The sequence below is a fragment of the Colobus angolensis genome, unplaced genomic scaffold, assembly GCF_000951035.1.
Source record: "Colobus angolensis palliatus isolate OR3802 unplaced genomic scaffold, Cang.pa_1.0 Scaffold379, whole genome shotgun sequence".
In the NCBI taxonomy this organism is placed as follows: Eukaryota; Metazoa; Chordata; class Mammalia; order Primates; family Cercopithecidae; genus Colobus; species Colobus angolensis.
The window spans coordinates 1368259-1384295 of NW_012117143.1; the positions used below are offsets into that span (position 1 = coordinate 1368259).

At 43.5% G+C, this 16037-nt stretch overlaps 1 protein-coding gene across 1 annotated transcript; it reads right to left on the reverse strand.

Annotated features, from left to right (window-relative positions):
* Positions 1-300: 300 nt before the first annotated feature.
* On the reverse strand, positions 301-13128 carry SLC28A3 (solute carrier family 28 (concentrative nucleoside transporter), member 3). The gene is given in 8 exon segments (XM_011953990.1): positions 301-2818; positions 3984-4104; positions 4686-4784; positions 5527-5573; positions 5575-5606; positions 10083-10280; positions 10683-10851; positions 12818-13128. Coding segments are annotated over 8 exon segments (1104 nt in total). The 3' UTR covers positions 301-2691.
* Positions 13129-16037: the final 2909 nt, after the last annotated feature.

Genomic DNA, 16037 nt, shown 5'->3' on the forward strand with positions numbered 1-16037 from the left:
CGCGCCACTGCACTCCAGCCTGGGTGACAGAGCAAGACTCCGTCTCAAAAAAAAAAAAGAAAAAAAGAAAAAAAAATCACCATGCACCAAAAACCTCCATTAGGTTGTTTCACTGGGAGAAGGGCCACCTATAACTTTCGCAGAGTATTGGTGAGGTTTCTGGAGGCAACAAGCTCAAGAGGCTTAACCAGCTCATTCTGCTGGTCGTTGGCCTTCACTATCCTCCATAACATAGCTCGGGAATAATACCCGCTTTCTCAGTTCAAGGATGCACAGTATTAATAAGGAATCAGGGCAGGACCTATGCGAACATACTGCATTTATAAAGGAATGTCACACATATACACAGAGGTAGATGAAAAAACACATCAGAAAGGTCACATCAAAGCAGGTAAAAATTAAGACAAGATATTTATCCAAAAACTAATCTGACATCTTATAATACCAGAAATATACACACACTTCAAACCTAGGAAATCATCCTATGAAGCTGCTCTGACCAATATGGTAGCCACTAATACTTGAAATATGGAGTAATCGAGCAACAAAATTTTAAATTTTAAACTGCTAATCATTTCAGTTATTGGAAAACTTTTAAGCACATTTAGACCAACATGGGTATGTAAATTTACTTTGCAAATTTAGATTTTATGAAATCTAAACATGGATTAAGTATTATCAGTAAAACTTTAGTGTCTCAACTGAGATATGCAAACCAGACTGAGACTTAGTTTGATAAGAATGAAAAATATCTCACTGAAATAATATCTCCAATGTATTGGGTTAAATATATTAAAATTAATTTTACCTGTTTTTTAGTGTGGCTATGAGATCTTAAATTACATGTGACTTGCATATGTCTATCAGACACCATTGCTATAGAAAAAAAAGCACCAGCATGCAAAGTAAATGTACACGCACTGTCCAAAGTAGGAAAGAGAGAACCCCCAAACCAAAACCTGTAAACAAAGTAAACGAATGTCCACAGAGGAATGGTATAATACATATACGTAACATTCTGTAGGGTATGATCAACTAGGACACCAAACATTGAGAATGGGGGGAAAACATGCAAATATGTTTTCCTAAAATTAAGTCTGAAGACTGCAAGGACACATTGAACTCCAAGGAAAATTGATACAAATAATGATAAATATTTTAGTATATCACACTTCAGGGATATAAAAGTCCTCTGGACATTTAGGCTCCTCCTTCACCACCACAAAAAACAAAACACACAAAAAACCACAACTATTTACACATAATCTTTCTTTTAAGTTACTCTTGTACACAAACAGAAGGAAAAATAGAAACAAAATAAATTACTTAAGGTATTTCAAAACCTTCTTCACATTCAGTGTCTGTTTCTTGACTTGGTAACTGACGTTTGTGTTTTCTCACAGCATGTGGTCTTTATGCTATTAAGCGCAGTGGTGAAGGGTGTTTCATTAAAGAGCACACCACCATTGTCTCTGGAATTTTCTTCTTAGACCCTGACACCCATTCTTCAAGTTTGATACTGATGCTTTCCTGGTCAGTGAAATTATCAATGGCAAGGTTTTCAGAGCTCAACCAGGACTTTTTTTCTTCAACTGCTTCTTACACGGCTTTTGACTGAAGAGTAACTGCTTTGTCACCAGGAATACATTACCAAATGTGCACATGAATAGGCCTACCATTATGGCCTACAACAGGATAGCTCCTTGAAGGGAGACAAGGATGTCATATACCCTTGTGGTGTATCATATTACTTCTGCAAAATATTCACTATCCCTCCCTATGACAGAATAATTTAACTGTGGTGACTGACATCGTGCCTGTCACAGGACTTGTTTTGGCTAATGGAATGTCATGGAAATAAACGGTATCATTTCCTAGCAGAAGATGAAAGAGCCATTACGTGGTTCCCACCTTTCTTTTCCCTCTTAAGACCAAAATGCCCCCGCTTAGAGGCTGCTCCTTTAGACTGGGTCCTGAAGCAATATGCATTACAACCAACATGGATCAGTACAAACATGTGAGTGAAAAATAAATCTGTAAGCCACTGAGGTTTTTAGGGTTGTTTGCTCGTGCAGCGTAACTTATGCTTAAACTGACTGATAGAACTCTTAAGCAGAATGGATTTAAACCCTGGTTTTGGTATGGTCCACGTGTTCTCCTTAAGGATTCTTGATTTCTGGAGGACTTCCTGAGGGTAGTCAATGAGTTGGTGATTGATGACTAGTTTCCCCTTATGTGAGATTCAAGTTCAGGCTATTTCAGGTAAGCCAAGGTGTATGCAGAGTGACCTCACCTGAGATGTGCTTAAGCTGAGTCACCCTGAACTAGTTGGTGGACACTAAGTGGGTGTGGGTGAGTCACAGCCCAGTTGTTGGGAGGTGCCATTGATAGCTGTATTCTGGTGAAATGCCTTGGAAACATTAAAGTCAGAAAATACCATTGAGACTGGAAACCACACCACCTCACTTTGGGACATCATAGAAGTTCTCCATGGGGAAGGGGCTGGTGGGGAGGGAAGGGGAGGAGGAAGATGTTGTAGCTCTGAAGGTCCACTCTTGTTTTTCTTCATTCCTTGCCATTAAAGCTGATTCCATGATGGAAATATCAATCTGTGGGCGGTAGTTTTTTTTTCTCTCCAACGTAGAAAATTCAGCATTGTACGTAAGAGTTCCACTGGAGAAGTGGCTGACCTCAAAATGTATTAGGGATCCAACTGCAGTTAAAGGTTGATGGATTCAACAATGTGCAGCAGCCCTTCAAAGAATACAGGCTGTGGTTTCCTCCTGGGATGACTTCACCAGGACCCTTGGCAACAGTGCTGGTGGAAAGTGGAAACGAACAGTTACACGAGCCATAGATGGCAGAAACCGTAGGTGAGCAGACAATGACATTAAAAATAGTTCAGGGCAGGAAGCTGATTTTCTCGCTCACATTCTGGTTAGGGTGGACTAAAGGACAGAGGCACTGGGGAGTTCATTTTGGCTCCTAAATTCTGGGTGTCCTCAAGAACTTCCCCTGTTTGCTCCATAACAAGCAAAGATACGATAGAATCAATCGTTATAAAACACTTGCACATTAAGGATGGCATCTTGGGTGGGAACATTGATTTTGCAAACAAACTGCACGGGGTAGGGGTGGCTGCCATGGGTCACTGGTGGTTTCTTGTTCACCATAGACGATCATCATGTTGTCTGGACAGTCTGGATCCCCTTGAAGGGGAGCCAGCAGGTGGCAGTTAAGGGCACAGGCTTAGCAGGCAGATAGACCTGAATTTTGTATCTCACTTGTGCTTGTGCTAATTTTGCTGGAGTAGGCATAGCTTCCCTAAGCCTTAATTTTAAGGAATGCAAAAAAAAAAAAAAACAAAACAAAAAAAACAAAAAACAAAACAGAGAGAGATAGTTCCCAACGCACACAGTGGCTGCAAAGTTGAAGTGAGCTAATTCATACAAAGTGCCTCACACACAGCTGGGTGCGTATTAAATGCTTCAGTAGCACTAGCTAGTGTTATAGTTGCTGGTCTTATCTGAGGAAAGTCAAAGTGAAAGGTAGTTAGAATCACTGCGTAAGTTCTTACTTTTTTTTTTTTTTTTTTTTTTTGAGATGGAGTCTCGCTCTGTCGCCAGGTTGGAGTGCAGTGGCACGATCTGGGCCCACTGCAAGCTCCGCCTCCCGGGTTCAAGCGATTCTCCTACCTCAGCCTTCCGAGTAGCTGGGACTACAGGCGCCCGCCACCACGCCAGGCTAATTTTTTGTATTTTTAGTAGAGACGGGGTTTCACCGTGTTGGCCAGGATGGTCTGAAACTCCAGACCTCATGATCCGCCTGCCTTGGCCTCCCAAAGTGCTGGGATTACAAGCGTCAGCCACTGCGCCCGGCCACTTTTAAATAGAGTCATAAAGTTATAAAATTAAGTGGATGGGGTATTTAGGTCTGATTTGATTATTAATAATGAAGTATAAAGAAATTATAATCAAGAATACCTGTTCAACAGACTTTGGCAACAAGATATCACCTTGGTTGTGTTTCCAGGGAAACTGGAGTTGAAGGCATTCTCTAAAAGGTGATGGCAGCTGATGTCCACAGGAGTGCTGGAGAGTATGCCTAGAAGCAGAACAGAGTCCCATTTATTTTATTATTTGTTGATTTTTTAGTTTTATTTATATATTTGTATATTTATTTATTTATTTTGAGACAGAGCCTTGTTCTTTTGCCCAGGCTAGAGTGCAGTGGCATGATCTCAACTCACTGCAACCTCCGCTTCCTGGGTTCAAGCGATTCAAGTGCTTCAGCCTCCAAAGTAGATGGGATTACAGGTGCGCGCCCAGCTATTTTTTGTATTTTTAGTAGAGAGGCGGTTTCACCATGTTGGTCAGGCTGGACTCAAACTCCTTACATCAGGTGACCCACCCGCCTTGGTCTCCCAATGTGCTGGGATTACAGGTGTGAGCCACTGCACCTGGCCCCATTTATTTTATTAATTAAAGAAGTCACTGAACCCTCATTCTGTTCTTAGCTTCTCTACCACACTGCACACCTTTAACTTTACAATATGCCGAAGGACAGCTCTGACTCTCAGCTTTCTGTGGTGGTGTGTGCTGCACGTGCAAGCTGGAGGCACTGCCTGTCCTGAAAGCTGCCATTCATCCTGTAGGCACCAGGACACAAAGGACAGGGTGTAGTACCTGCGATGCAGGCTGTCATGAAGCAGGCCACGGTCCCTGCGATCAGAGCTCTCACTGCTCCCGAGGTGACGTCACGCTTTCTGGAAGGGGCCATGGATGCTGGGAAACATGGAAGGAGGGATGTGAGATCAATGTTGAAGTACTGATTAAAACCCTTAGCCTCTGAACATTGTTCTGAGGCTGGGCTCAGGTCAGCTGGCTTTTTTTTTTTTTTTTCTTTAACTTAACTGGGAAATTCAAGATTCAAGAACTTAGTAATAAACTCCACATACAGAGAAATTCTCTGCTGTGGGAAGAAGGGAAGAGGCTTGTTTGCCAAAAGGCTCAAAGGCTTTCATTCTCCACAGAAGAAACACCTCCTATGTTTCCTCCAAAGGGCTGTTCATTGAAGGCATGGCAAGGCAAATGAGTGGCAGGAGGGATGGCTAAGGAGATGATGTATAACTCAACTGTCACCATCTACTTCTATGCCCATGGCAGACACCACTAAGAAATCACAGCCTTCTCCAACTGGACTTCCGATGGCTCTCAGAATCCTTCTCCAGGTGCCCATCATAAATCTATTGGCATCGGCATGCAAGGTGAAGCCTACAGGTCACCCCTGGGCTGGGAGAAGCACCTGTATGTTTGAGAAAATTCTTCCTGAGGTCAGCTTGGATGTGCATGGGAAAACTATATTGCAGAGTAGAGATTAAAAAAAAAAAAAAAGGACCCCAGAGGACTCATGACTGTTGAAAGGGCCTTTTTCTTTTCCTGACATGAATAACATTACAGAGCAAAATGGAGATCCAAGTATGTCTATGTCACATCTGTGTTGTTGAAGAATGTTCTTTTCACTTACTGAGTCCGCCGATCACAATTCCTAGGGACCCGATATTGGCAAAACCAGAGAGCATAAGTGGCGATTATCTCAGAACGAATCTGTAAGCACCATAAACACGTATGTATACACAATCTGATCTGGCTTAATAAATCTGACATCCACCTGGGCTTCATTTTGACCATAAATTCAACATTGACAAATAAATGCACAGTCCATGGTATCAAATGCCCATTACTTCCTAGACCCCTTTTACCATCTCCACTTGAAATTTGTGGGAAAATGGAAGGGGACTATGTGGACTCAGTGGCTCTCTACAAAAGGCTTACAACTGGTAGCCTTGGCCTCTACAAATGCTGCTTCCTGGTCAATAATGCCTTCTAATATTCCATATGACCTGGCCATCTGCTACAGTGTGCCAGGGTCAGGACTAGTTGCTGGAGATACAAAATTGGTCCCAGAAAATATTCACATTACATTTACTTGACAAAAGACTTATTCAGACTATATAAAGAACTGTTATAACTCAATAAGATGATAAACAGCCAAGGAAAAATGAATAGAGATTTGGATACTTCACAAAAGCTCTGCAAATAACCAAAAAGTACATGAAAAGATGTTCAACATCATTGATCACCAGGGAAATGTAAAATAAAGCCACAATGAGATACTACTATACCTCCACTAAAGTAAAAAAACTGACAATACAAAGTGTTGACAAGGATGTGAAGTGACTAGAACTCTTAGATATTGCTGGTGGGAATGTAAAATGACACAGTCTGTGAAACAGTATGGAATTTTCTTCTTAACATGCAGTGCCTGAATGACCCAGCAATTTTTCTAGGAGAAACAAAAACACCACAAAAAGACTGTACATAAATACTTACGGCAGCTTTATTAAATAGCCTCATGCTGGCAACAACTTTAATGTCATTCAGCAGGCAAATGGATCAACAATTGTGGATACCCATAAAATGAAATGCTGCTTTGCAATAAAAAGGAAATACATCCAACAACATGAAAGCTAAGTGAGCACATGTATATGAAATTCTAGGGCCGGGTGCAGTGGCTGACGCCTGTAATCCCAGCACTTTGGGAGGTTGATGTGGGTAGATCACTTAAGGTCAGGAGTTCAAGACCATCCTTGCCAACATGGCGAAACTCTGCCTCTACTAAAAATAAAAAAATAAATAAATAAATAAATAAATTAGCCGGGCATGATGGTGTGTGCCTGTAATCCCAGCTACTTGGGAGGCTGAGCCAGGAGTATCGCTTGAACCCAGGAGGCAGAGGTTGCAGTGAGCTGAGATTGCACCATTGCACTATAGCCTGGGCGACAGAGTGAGACTCTATCTCAATAATAATAATAATAATAATAAGAAGAAGAAGAAGAAGAAGAAGAATAAATCCTAGAATATGCAAAAATAATTTACAGTGAAAGAATGGATATTGGTTGCCTGGGACTAGGTCTTTGGGTGGGGATGGGAGTGGAGTTGTTGACTACAAATGGCCATGAGGAAAACTTTTTTTTTTTTTAAAGGTGTGGTGGAGATACTCTATATGTTGAATATGGTTGTGGTTACACAGGTGACATCAAAACTGAGCCCTTAATTTGGTATTTAAGTTATAATTCAGTGAAAAGGATATAATTTAAAAATAATTATGTTAATAAAAAGGAAATTCTCAGCTATCACAGGAGCTTCCTGATAGTCTGGCCACGGTGTGTGTACTGCAGCTCTGACCACTCCATGGGAATGTCAGGACGCCCAGCTGGAAGTAGGAGAAGGAACATACCTTTCACGGGGCAGTCAGAGGATGGAAGATGTATTCATGAAAGCACGGGTGTGGCCCTGTGACTCAAGAGATACTGCTTAGGCCAGACAATTTTTTCTCAGTTTGAGGACCGATTCAAACTGAGGCTCAGAAGATCCCGTCTACTCTATTGTTCCCCAGAGGCACACCCAGTCTGACAAAGGTACCCACATGACTAAAGCAATAATTTTCCAATATCCTCAAAACTCTATGATTTTGTTCAAAGAATAAACCGAGCAATACTACACTCATTCAAGACTCAAGTGGCCATGGTAAGATTTTTGTTGATTCCAAGGCCTCTTTCTCTCTCATGGTTTCTGAGAGCTCTCCTTTGTTGATATTTTTCATCAGCGTGCATATAGCCAGCAGGAAAAAAAAAAATTTCAAGTAGGTATGCAGTCCACCGTTCCTGGAAAAGCTGTCCTTGTTCCCCACTTTTTTCTAGTGCTTTTCATTTAGTTCAGCTGGCTTCAAAACCAGGCATGCTTATTAAGAGATTGTGGGGAGAAAGATAAGGGGCTTGAAACTCCTCTTTCCCCTTTCCTGGGATAAGTGGGAAGGGGGCACACAGATGTGGCCATGATGGGTTTTAGAAGAGGAAAAGAAGGCTGGGGTAATTCCACGCTGACTTTGCCCACAAATGTGCAAGCCGATGTGATGAAAAGACGTGCACCGTATTAGGAAAATATTAATAACACACTTTACAGCTCTCCTTGTGTCTGCACAGGATGCCATACGTACAGGATGGTCATTATAGCACTATCTCTGATAGTGAAAAAACAGATAACTGCTTATCAGAATGGGACTAGTTAAGATGAATTATGGTGTGCAATACAATAGAATACTATGTCACAGGCGCTGATATGGAAACGTACCTGAGACACGTTATTAAGTGCAAAGGAAAGGTTAAAAACAGTGAGTATATGTTACAGGGAGAAGAGCTCCAGAGAAAGAAGATTGCCTTACTTTTTCCTTTATCTTTTTTTGGACCTTTTGAATTCTATACTATGGTATGTGTTACATGTAAATAAATGAATAAAAACAGACAAAGTATTATCTTTAGGAAAGAGAAAGTGATGGAATAAAGGGCTCCTCCTAGGGGCATGGGGCATAGTATTCTCCCTCTTATCTCAGATGGAGGTCAGCATGGGCATAATTCAGTGGATATCACTGGTGTTTTGCCTCACGGACCCACACGGTACGTTCTGTTCTGTGGCACCTTTTCGAGGAGACTGTTGGGACGCCCTCCTCCACTTCTAGGTTGTGAGCAAAAATTGCTGAAACTCATCTGCATTTTGTTGATTGCAAATCAGAAATTTGGAGAAACAAAATGCCTTTCCCATCGTGACTCAACAATAGCAGAGGTCACTGAGCTCCTGTTTCCAAATGTTCTCTCTGTGCCTGCCTTTGGTTGGGCTCACCCCTAAACTCAATCAGCTCTACTGTTCTGTCACTACCCTCACGATAACCTTTCCACACAACTGCTTCGTGCTGCCAGAGCGCAGCGCCCGGCCTGCTCCTTAACAAAACGATTCTTTCCTGGCAACTGGCAACTGGGGATAGAAAACATTTCACTTAATTTAGCCTATTGTTTACTTTTGGCAGGGAAACAAACTGGTTTTGGTGGCATCTAAACAATGAGAATAATTGGCCAAGCTTTACTGGGAGGTTAGTTAAGAATGAACATGCGAGAACGGGGAAATCTGCAGAGCCCCCGCTCGTGTCAGAGGTGTGGGTCAAAATGCCCTAGCTGTAAAATATAAATCAGTGCTCCCCCAGGAGTGGGCTTTTACACTGGTGTGCTATGTGGGAGTAAATCTGCAGGCTTGTTCTTTGGGAAGCCGGGAAGGATGGTAGTGTTGTTTGTGGGTGAGCAGACTCAGAACTTAGGCAGGCTACTTTTCCTCCCCTTTCATTTTTAAACCAAGTACATGCCTGGAACATTAATTCCAAATGGATTGTTTCAATGAGTACCTTGGGTGCTCAGGAATGTTAACTATTTCCTTAAGAGTTTCCATGAGTGACAATTCTGTTCTCCGGGGAAGAAAGTTGCAAACTCAACTACAAACATGACCTCAGCTGAGTTCCTCATCCCACCAAAGCCCAGGCAGATGTGAATGTCTCCTTGCAGGCTACTGACCTGAAGTCCTGACGTAATTATGGGTGCTTGTCTCAAGGCTTTCAGATCACAGACTCGGAGTCTTTTCTCTCCCTGATCCACGTGGAGAGCAGTGATGATGCTACACTCTCTCTCAAGGGTGTCCAGGCATGATGTTACTTTTAGACAGTTTCTCAGAGCTCACAGAATCCATTAAGTTCAAAGGGAGAGGTCTTTATGATCACTAGACTGTCAGCCACTAGACTATGAGGGCAGGGGCCCCATGATTTGCTGAATGCTATGGCCTTAGTACTCAGCACATTGCACATAAAAGGCATTCAACAAATTTTGGTTGATTGATTGCAGTCCCAGCTCATGTGACTCTGGGTCTGTGTCCACAGTCCTCAAAAGTAAATGATCACAATGGCAATGATTAGCTGTGTCTACACACTCATACACACACACTCTCTCTGATTAATTCAACATAACTGAAAATTAGGAAGTTCTATGTACGTTATGAGCTCCATGAGCCATAGATTTTAGGTTGTTTTGCCCTCTGATCTATCCCAGGTGCCTGGCATAGTGCTTCACGCACAGAGGCATAAGTAATAGATGAATGCAGGTATGTGATGAAGAAATGTACCGAGAAATTAAAATAGTTACTCACTGATATATATTGCTGCACACCATTCACAAATTTGGGTCCACCTTCTTTCCTCAAGTGGATCCATTTTGAGAGGTGCTCGTAAGCCACAAATTCATTGAAGAAGGTCTTATAACCTATGAGTCTGGCAACCATAAAGCTGTCCTGCCATTCCACTCCCATTATGAAGGAAAAGGGCATGAAGATGTAGGAGCAGATTAGCTATAGAAACCAAAAGTAGACACTTGATTAGAATAGTGATTTGCTTTCAGTTCTGCCTCCTCGGTGATAACACTGTTCCTGATCCCTCTGTCTCCTTTAGGCACAGAAATTCCTTCTTCCCTTGCCTATTTTTACCCATCAGGAATCAGAGCTAGAAATCAGTCATTTGAAGTAAGCTGGATTCTTGGGGAAGGGGCCAGGAGACACTGACGGTCGTTGTGGGAAGGAGGGTGATAGGAGACAGAGAAAAGGTGGGTGGGAAGTTGGGGGATGCATGAGAAGCTTCTACAGCATGGAAGAGTCCACTGAGATCGTTAGGGTGGGCTGTTTACAAACCTATTTTATTTTTAAACAAAGATAGGCAGAAACAAAACAGAGGGCAGGGGTGTGATATGATTATACCTCAAAACTCAGCTGTGGGTAGTCAAACATGTTTCCAAACCAGGACAGGGCTGAATTCATAAAAGACAGCAGGGCCAGGAAGGCAATCAGATTCACAGCAATGTTGGCCACCAGGGAGATGGAGGAGGAAGCTCCTTGTGTTGCAGCTTCTAGAAGATTCCCTGAATCGCTTTATCAAGAAATAGCAATTCTAGAATTACCAAAGGGTTGTTAGGGGATGGACACCATTGGTGCAGAAGTAGCATAATCAGAGCTTAGACAAGAGACAAACTATCACACCCCTGCCTTGCTCAAAATACTCACCTGAATCCCATGACATCATGAAGTGGGCATATGGGTATTTAACCATGTTTGTTCTTGTTTTTAAAGAGATAGGGTCTTGTTCTGTCTCTCAAGCTGGAGTAAAGTGGTGTGATCATAGCTCATTGGAGCTTCCAACTCCTGGGCTCAAGTGATCCTTCTTCCTCAGCCTCCCAAATAGCTGGGACTACAGGTGTGTGCCACCATGCTTGGCTTTTTTTTTTTTTTTTTTAAGAGACGGGGTCATGCTACATGGCACGGGCTGGTCTTAAACTGCTGGGCTTAAGCGATCCTCTTACCTTAGCCTCCAGAGTCTGGGTAACTTACATTACTTTTTAAATTTGGGAACATTTATAATAAAAACTTGGAAAATGATAAAAATATTACAAGTATAAAAATGATTTTTATTACAAGTAGCTGCCAGAGAATAGTTATAAAATATAAATCGTATAAAAACTAATGATTCAAAAACAACAACAAACCAATGATTCAAGGAAGGCTGTAAATCCATCACCTCATTTAGAAATGGAGTGCCACCATCACTTTGAATCCCCCTGTGTACTCTTTGATCCCATCTTCTCCTCTAATCTCAGAGGTACCTGTCTTCCTAAAATTCACTCATCATCCCCTTTCTTTACCATTTTCCTACATGTCTGTATCCCTAAAAAATATATTGTGTGTCTGGGTGCAGTGGCTCACACCCTGTAATCCCAGCACTTTGGGAGGCTGATGCAGGTGGATTTCTTGAGCCCAGGAGTTTGAGACCAGTCTGGGCAACATGGCAAAATGCTGTCTCTACAAAAAGTACAAAAATTAGCTGGGTGTGGTGGTACACGCCTGTAGTCCCTGCTACTCAAGGGGCTGAGGTGGGAGGATCATTTGAGCTCAGCCTGGGTGACAGAGTGAGACCCTTTAAAAAAAACAAAAAAACAAAAAACAAAAACAACAATAACAAAAGAAACACACACACAAAAATTGTGCAAGTCTGCACACTGAGTAACTTTATAAGTGGAATTATGCTATATTCTTTGGCAGCTTGCTTTTTCACTCATGGTTGACTTTATCTACAACAAGTAAGGGTGAATTTCAGACACATGTTGGTTGCTGATGAATTCTGCTCTTTAAGGAAATACTCTTGAACATCCTAAATTCCTTAGTCGTTTCCACTGTTTTTCTTTCTTTTTTATAGAGCAAAAGAAAAGGAACCGGCTTTCTTATAAGAGGAACCTCCAGAAATGGTCATCCTATGACTGTCTAAACCAAGGCTCCATAAACACTCTGCTATATTTACAAAGAAATATCTTTACAACAAACAGATATGGAAATGTATTGACATTAGGTATTTAGAGAGGTTGATGTCAAGTATTAAACAAGATTTTGGCCAGGTCCCAGAGCTTTGGGAGGCTGAAGCAGGAGGATCCCTTGAGCCCAGAAGCTGGAGATCAGCCTGGGCAACATAGTGAGACCCTGTTTCTGAAAAACTTAAAAAATTAGCTAAGTGTGGTGGCTCATGCCTGTAGTATCAGCTACTTAAGAGGTCGAGGTGGGAGGATAACTTGAGCCTGGGAGGTCAAGGCTGCAGTGAGCTGTGTTCATACCACTGCACTCCAGCTTGAGAGACAGGGTAAAACTTTTACAAAAGGCTTTTTTGAGCAAGTCTCAAAAAAAGGAAATAAAATAAGGCTCTTTTTGGTGAAGTCTAAATAGTCTTTGGACTTAGTTAAATATTGTAATTAACTGTGCTTTCCGGTTATCGAATTTTTGCTGTACATTGAATTTGGAGTCCCCCACCCCAGCTTGGGTAGTCATTAATTAGGTGAATGTGTCGCACTTACCCACTTTCCATTTTCATGGCATTCTTGAGGATTATTTTAGGCTTTTCTGTCTCAGGCCAAAAGAGTTTAGCAGCAGCCAATGACGCAGGTGCCAACATAATCGAGGCTGTTAACAAGTGGGAGGATGGAACCTGCAATTTCAGAAGAAAGAAGGCAAACCCAGGGTTAGCTTTTTTCTTGTGTTCAGAGGAAGGGTCCAAGAGCTCTGCAAGGGAAGAAACAGGGCAGGGGGTTGCTTCTGTGACAGAAGACAATGTTTCTTTGGAGGTCTGGAAGAGCCACTCTAGCTCAGTGAGCCAAGTTGCGGGCATTGCCTTGAGAGGCTGAGGGATAAGGGAGACATTTGTGCTAACTGACTACATCCCTCGGGAGAAGCATACAAATGAAATCTGATTGTTTCAGAAAAGAATTAATCCTATGTTGTGGAAACTTTCAAGGAAGATTCCTCAACCTCTCTGTTGCCCTTTTGAATGCTCAGACAGCCCCTAAAGAATGTATGTCATTACAACTTTTTTTGTCTTTGAGATGGAGTCTTGCTCCATCATCCAGACTGGAGTGCAGTGGTGCGATCTTGGCTCACTGCAACCTCCGCCTCCCCAGTCAAGTGATTCTCCTGCTTCAGCTTCTTGAGTAGCTGGGATTACAGGAGCCCACCACCACACCCAGCTAAGTTTTGTATTTTTTAGTAGAGACGGGATTTCGCTATGTTGGCCAGGCTGGTCTTGAATTCCCAACCTCAGGTGATCCGCCCGCCTTGTTCTCTCAAAGTGCTGGGATTGCAGGCATGAGCCACCGCACCCAGCCTCATTACATCATTTTAGATAGGGGATGGGGAGTTGAGAAGGGACTCATGATTCACTTGCAGATGTGTATATTCACTTGCAGATGTGTATATTCTCCTCTCTCCATCTTCCTTTTGCATTGTTAAACCTTTGTTCTGCTCTCACAATCATTTTGTCTCTATCTCTGCACATTCTAAAGATCTTGTAAGTTCCTGTTTTTCTTTCTGTGGCACGGCAAGGTCACAAGATGCGTTTAAGTAAGGTACACTCATGTTGTAAAACCTGTTGTGAAACCTGTCGCAATATGATTAACTGTATTTGTTCTGCAAGACTGCTTTCCCGCCTTGGGGTTTGCGAAAACAAGCCCTGCCCTTGCCCTGCAAGCCCCTGATGAACATCATCAGGATTTCAAAATTAACTGAAATACCAGAAATGGCGGGAACCAATCATAATCAGCCAAATCGCCTTGTTCAAATGTCAGCCAATCATACATCTGATTTGTATAATGACTCTGTGCCTGTTTACCCTAGACTATATAACACTGTCTTGAGCCCAGTTAGGTAGCTCTCCCGCCCGCGCATTTCACGAGCATGTGAGAGCTCCAGGTTCGAACCTGTAATAAAGATTCTTGCTGCTTGGCTTTGACTCCGGACTCTGGTGGTCTTCTCAGGGGAATAAACGGTCTGGGCATAACAAATGGGGGCTCGTCCGGGACTTCCCCCAAGCCCACCAGACCCCCAAGTCAACGGATCTTAATCTGTAAGTAAGCCGGCTCTGTCTCTGTCTCTGTCTGTCTTCCTGAAATTTCGCGAAATCTGTGATCTGTGTTGGTCTGTACTGTGGGTGGCACGGTCTTGGCGGACGCGCTAAAAGACGGCCACCTGGGACTGGTGGGAGACGTCCCCCGGTGCCCATCTGGGGGCCTCCACATTTGGTTGCCCCGTCTGACTCAGGTCGGAAGTTAAGTCCAACACGCGCTTGCGAATGCTCGTCGTCTGTCACTGCCTGTCTGTTATTGTTAAGTCTAAAAAGGAACATAAAACCTCTTCCTCCCTTCCAGGACTTGTCAGATACCTCCCTCTGCTTAACACTCATTTTCGTCTCTCCCTCTCCTTGTAGGAGCAGTCCAAAAATGGGCGGCGCCCAGAGCATGCCACTCTCCCTCCTTGTTAACAATTTCAAAGATGTAAAGGCTTGGGGACATGACCTAAGTGTAGAACTAAAAAAAGGAAAGCTAGTTACTTTCTGCCGCTCGGAGTGGCCCACCTTCGGCGTAGGGTGGCCCTCCGAAGGAACTTTCTGTCTCTCCATTATTACTAAGGTAAAAACTAGGATTTTCCTGCCAGGGCGGTCAGGACATCCTGATCAAATTCCTTATATTCTAGTGTGGCAGGATCTCGAGGAGAACCCACCGCCCTGGTTGACCCCGTTCATCCCTGAGCCCTGCAAGGTCCTAGTAACGTGACCTATGAGACAAAGGACTCCCTCTGCTCCTTCGGCCCCTGTGCTGCCAGATAGCCAGGACCCCCTATCGTTAGAACCCACACTTCCACCACCATATCCGCACCCCATCCCACAGGCCCCGGTCCCCCAGGGTGCCTCCATGGAGGAACACGGGGACCGAGAAGCGGAAGCAGCCGAAAGCGAAAGTAACCCGGGGAGGGGGGCCGGCCGGCCGAACACGAGGCCGCGTGCAGCGTGACCAAGCTTCCCGACTCCTCGACTCTACTGTAGCCCTGCCCCTCAGAGAGATAGGATCGCTCGATGATACCGGGCTCCCCCATCTCATGTATTGGCCTTTTTCCACTAGTGATTTGTACAATTGGAAGTCCCAAAATGCTCGGTTCTCAGATAATCCCAAAGATCTAACCTCGTTGTTGGACAGTGTCATGTTTACTCACCAGCCGACCTGGGATGACTGTCAGCAGCTCCTCCGAATCCTGTTCACAGCGGAGGAGCGGGAAGAGGCCAGGAAGCTGGTTCCAGGAGATGATGGCCAGCCAACTGCAAATCCTGACCTCATCAACGCGGCTTTTCCTTTGACTCCGGACTCTGGTGGTCTTCTCTGGGGAATAAGCGGTCTGGGCATAACAGCATTGATTTGTTTCTTGTTATTGACCTGTTCAGGTTTTGGATTTCTTCATGGTTCAATCTTGGGTTCACACGGACACAAAGATGGGAACAATAAACACTGGGGACTCCAAAAGGTGGGAGGAAAGGGGGCAAAAAAGTACCCATCAGGGACTATGTTCATACTTGGTTGATGGGATCATTAGAAGCCCAAACCTCGGTTGGGCATAGTTGCTCACACCTGTAATCCCAGCACGTTCGGAGGCAGAGGTGGGAGGATCACCTGAGGTCAGGAGTTCAAGACCAGCCTGACCAACATGGTGAAACTCTGTCTACTAAAAATGCAAAAATTAGCCAGGTGTGCTGGC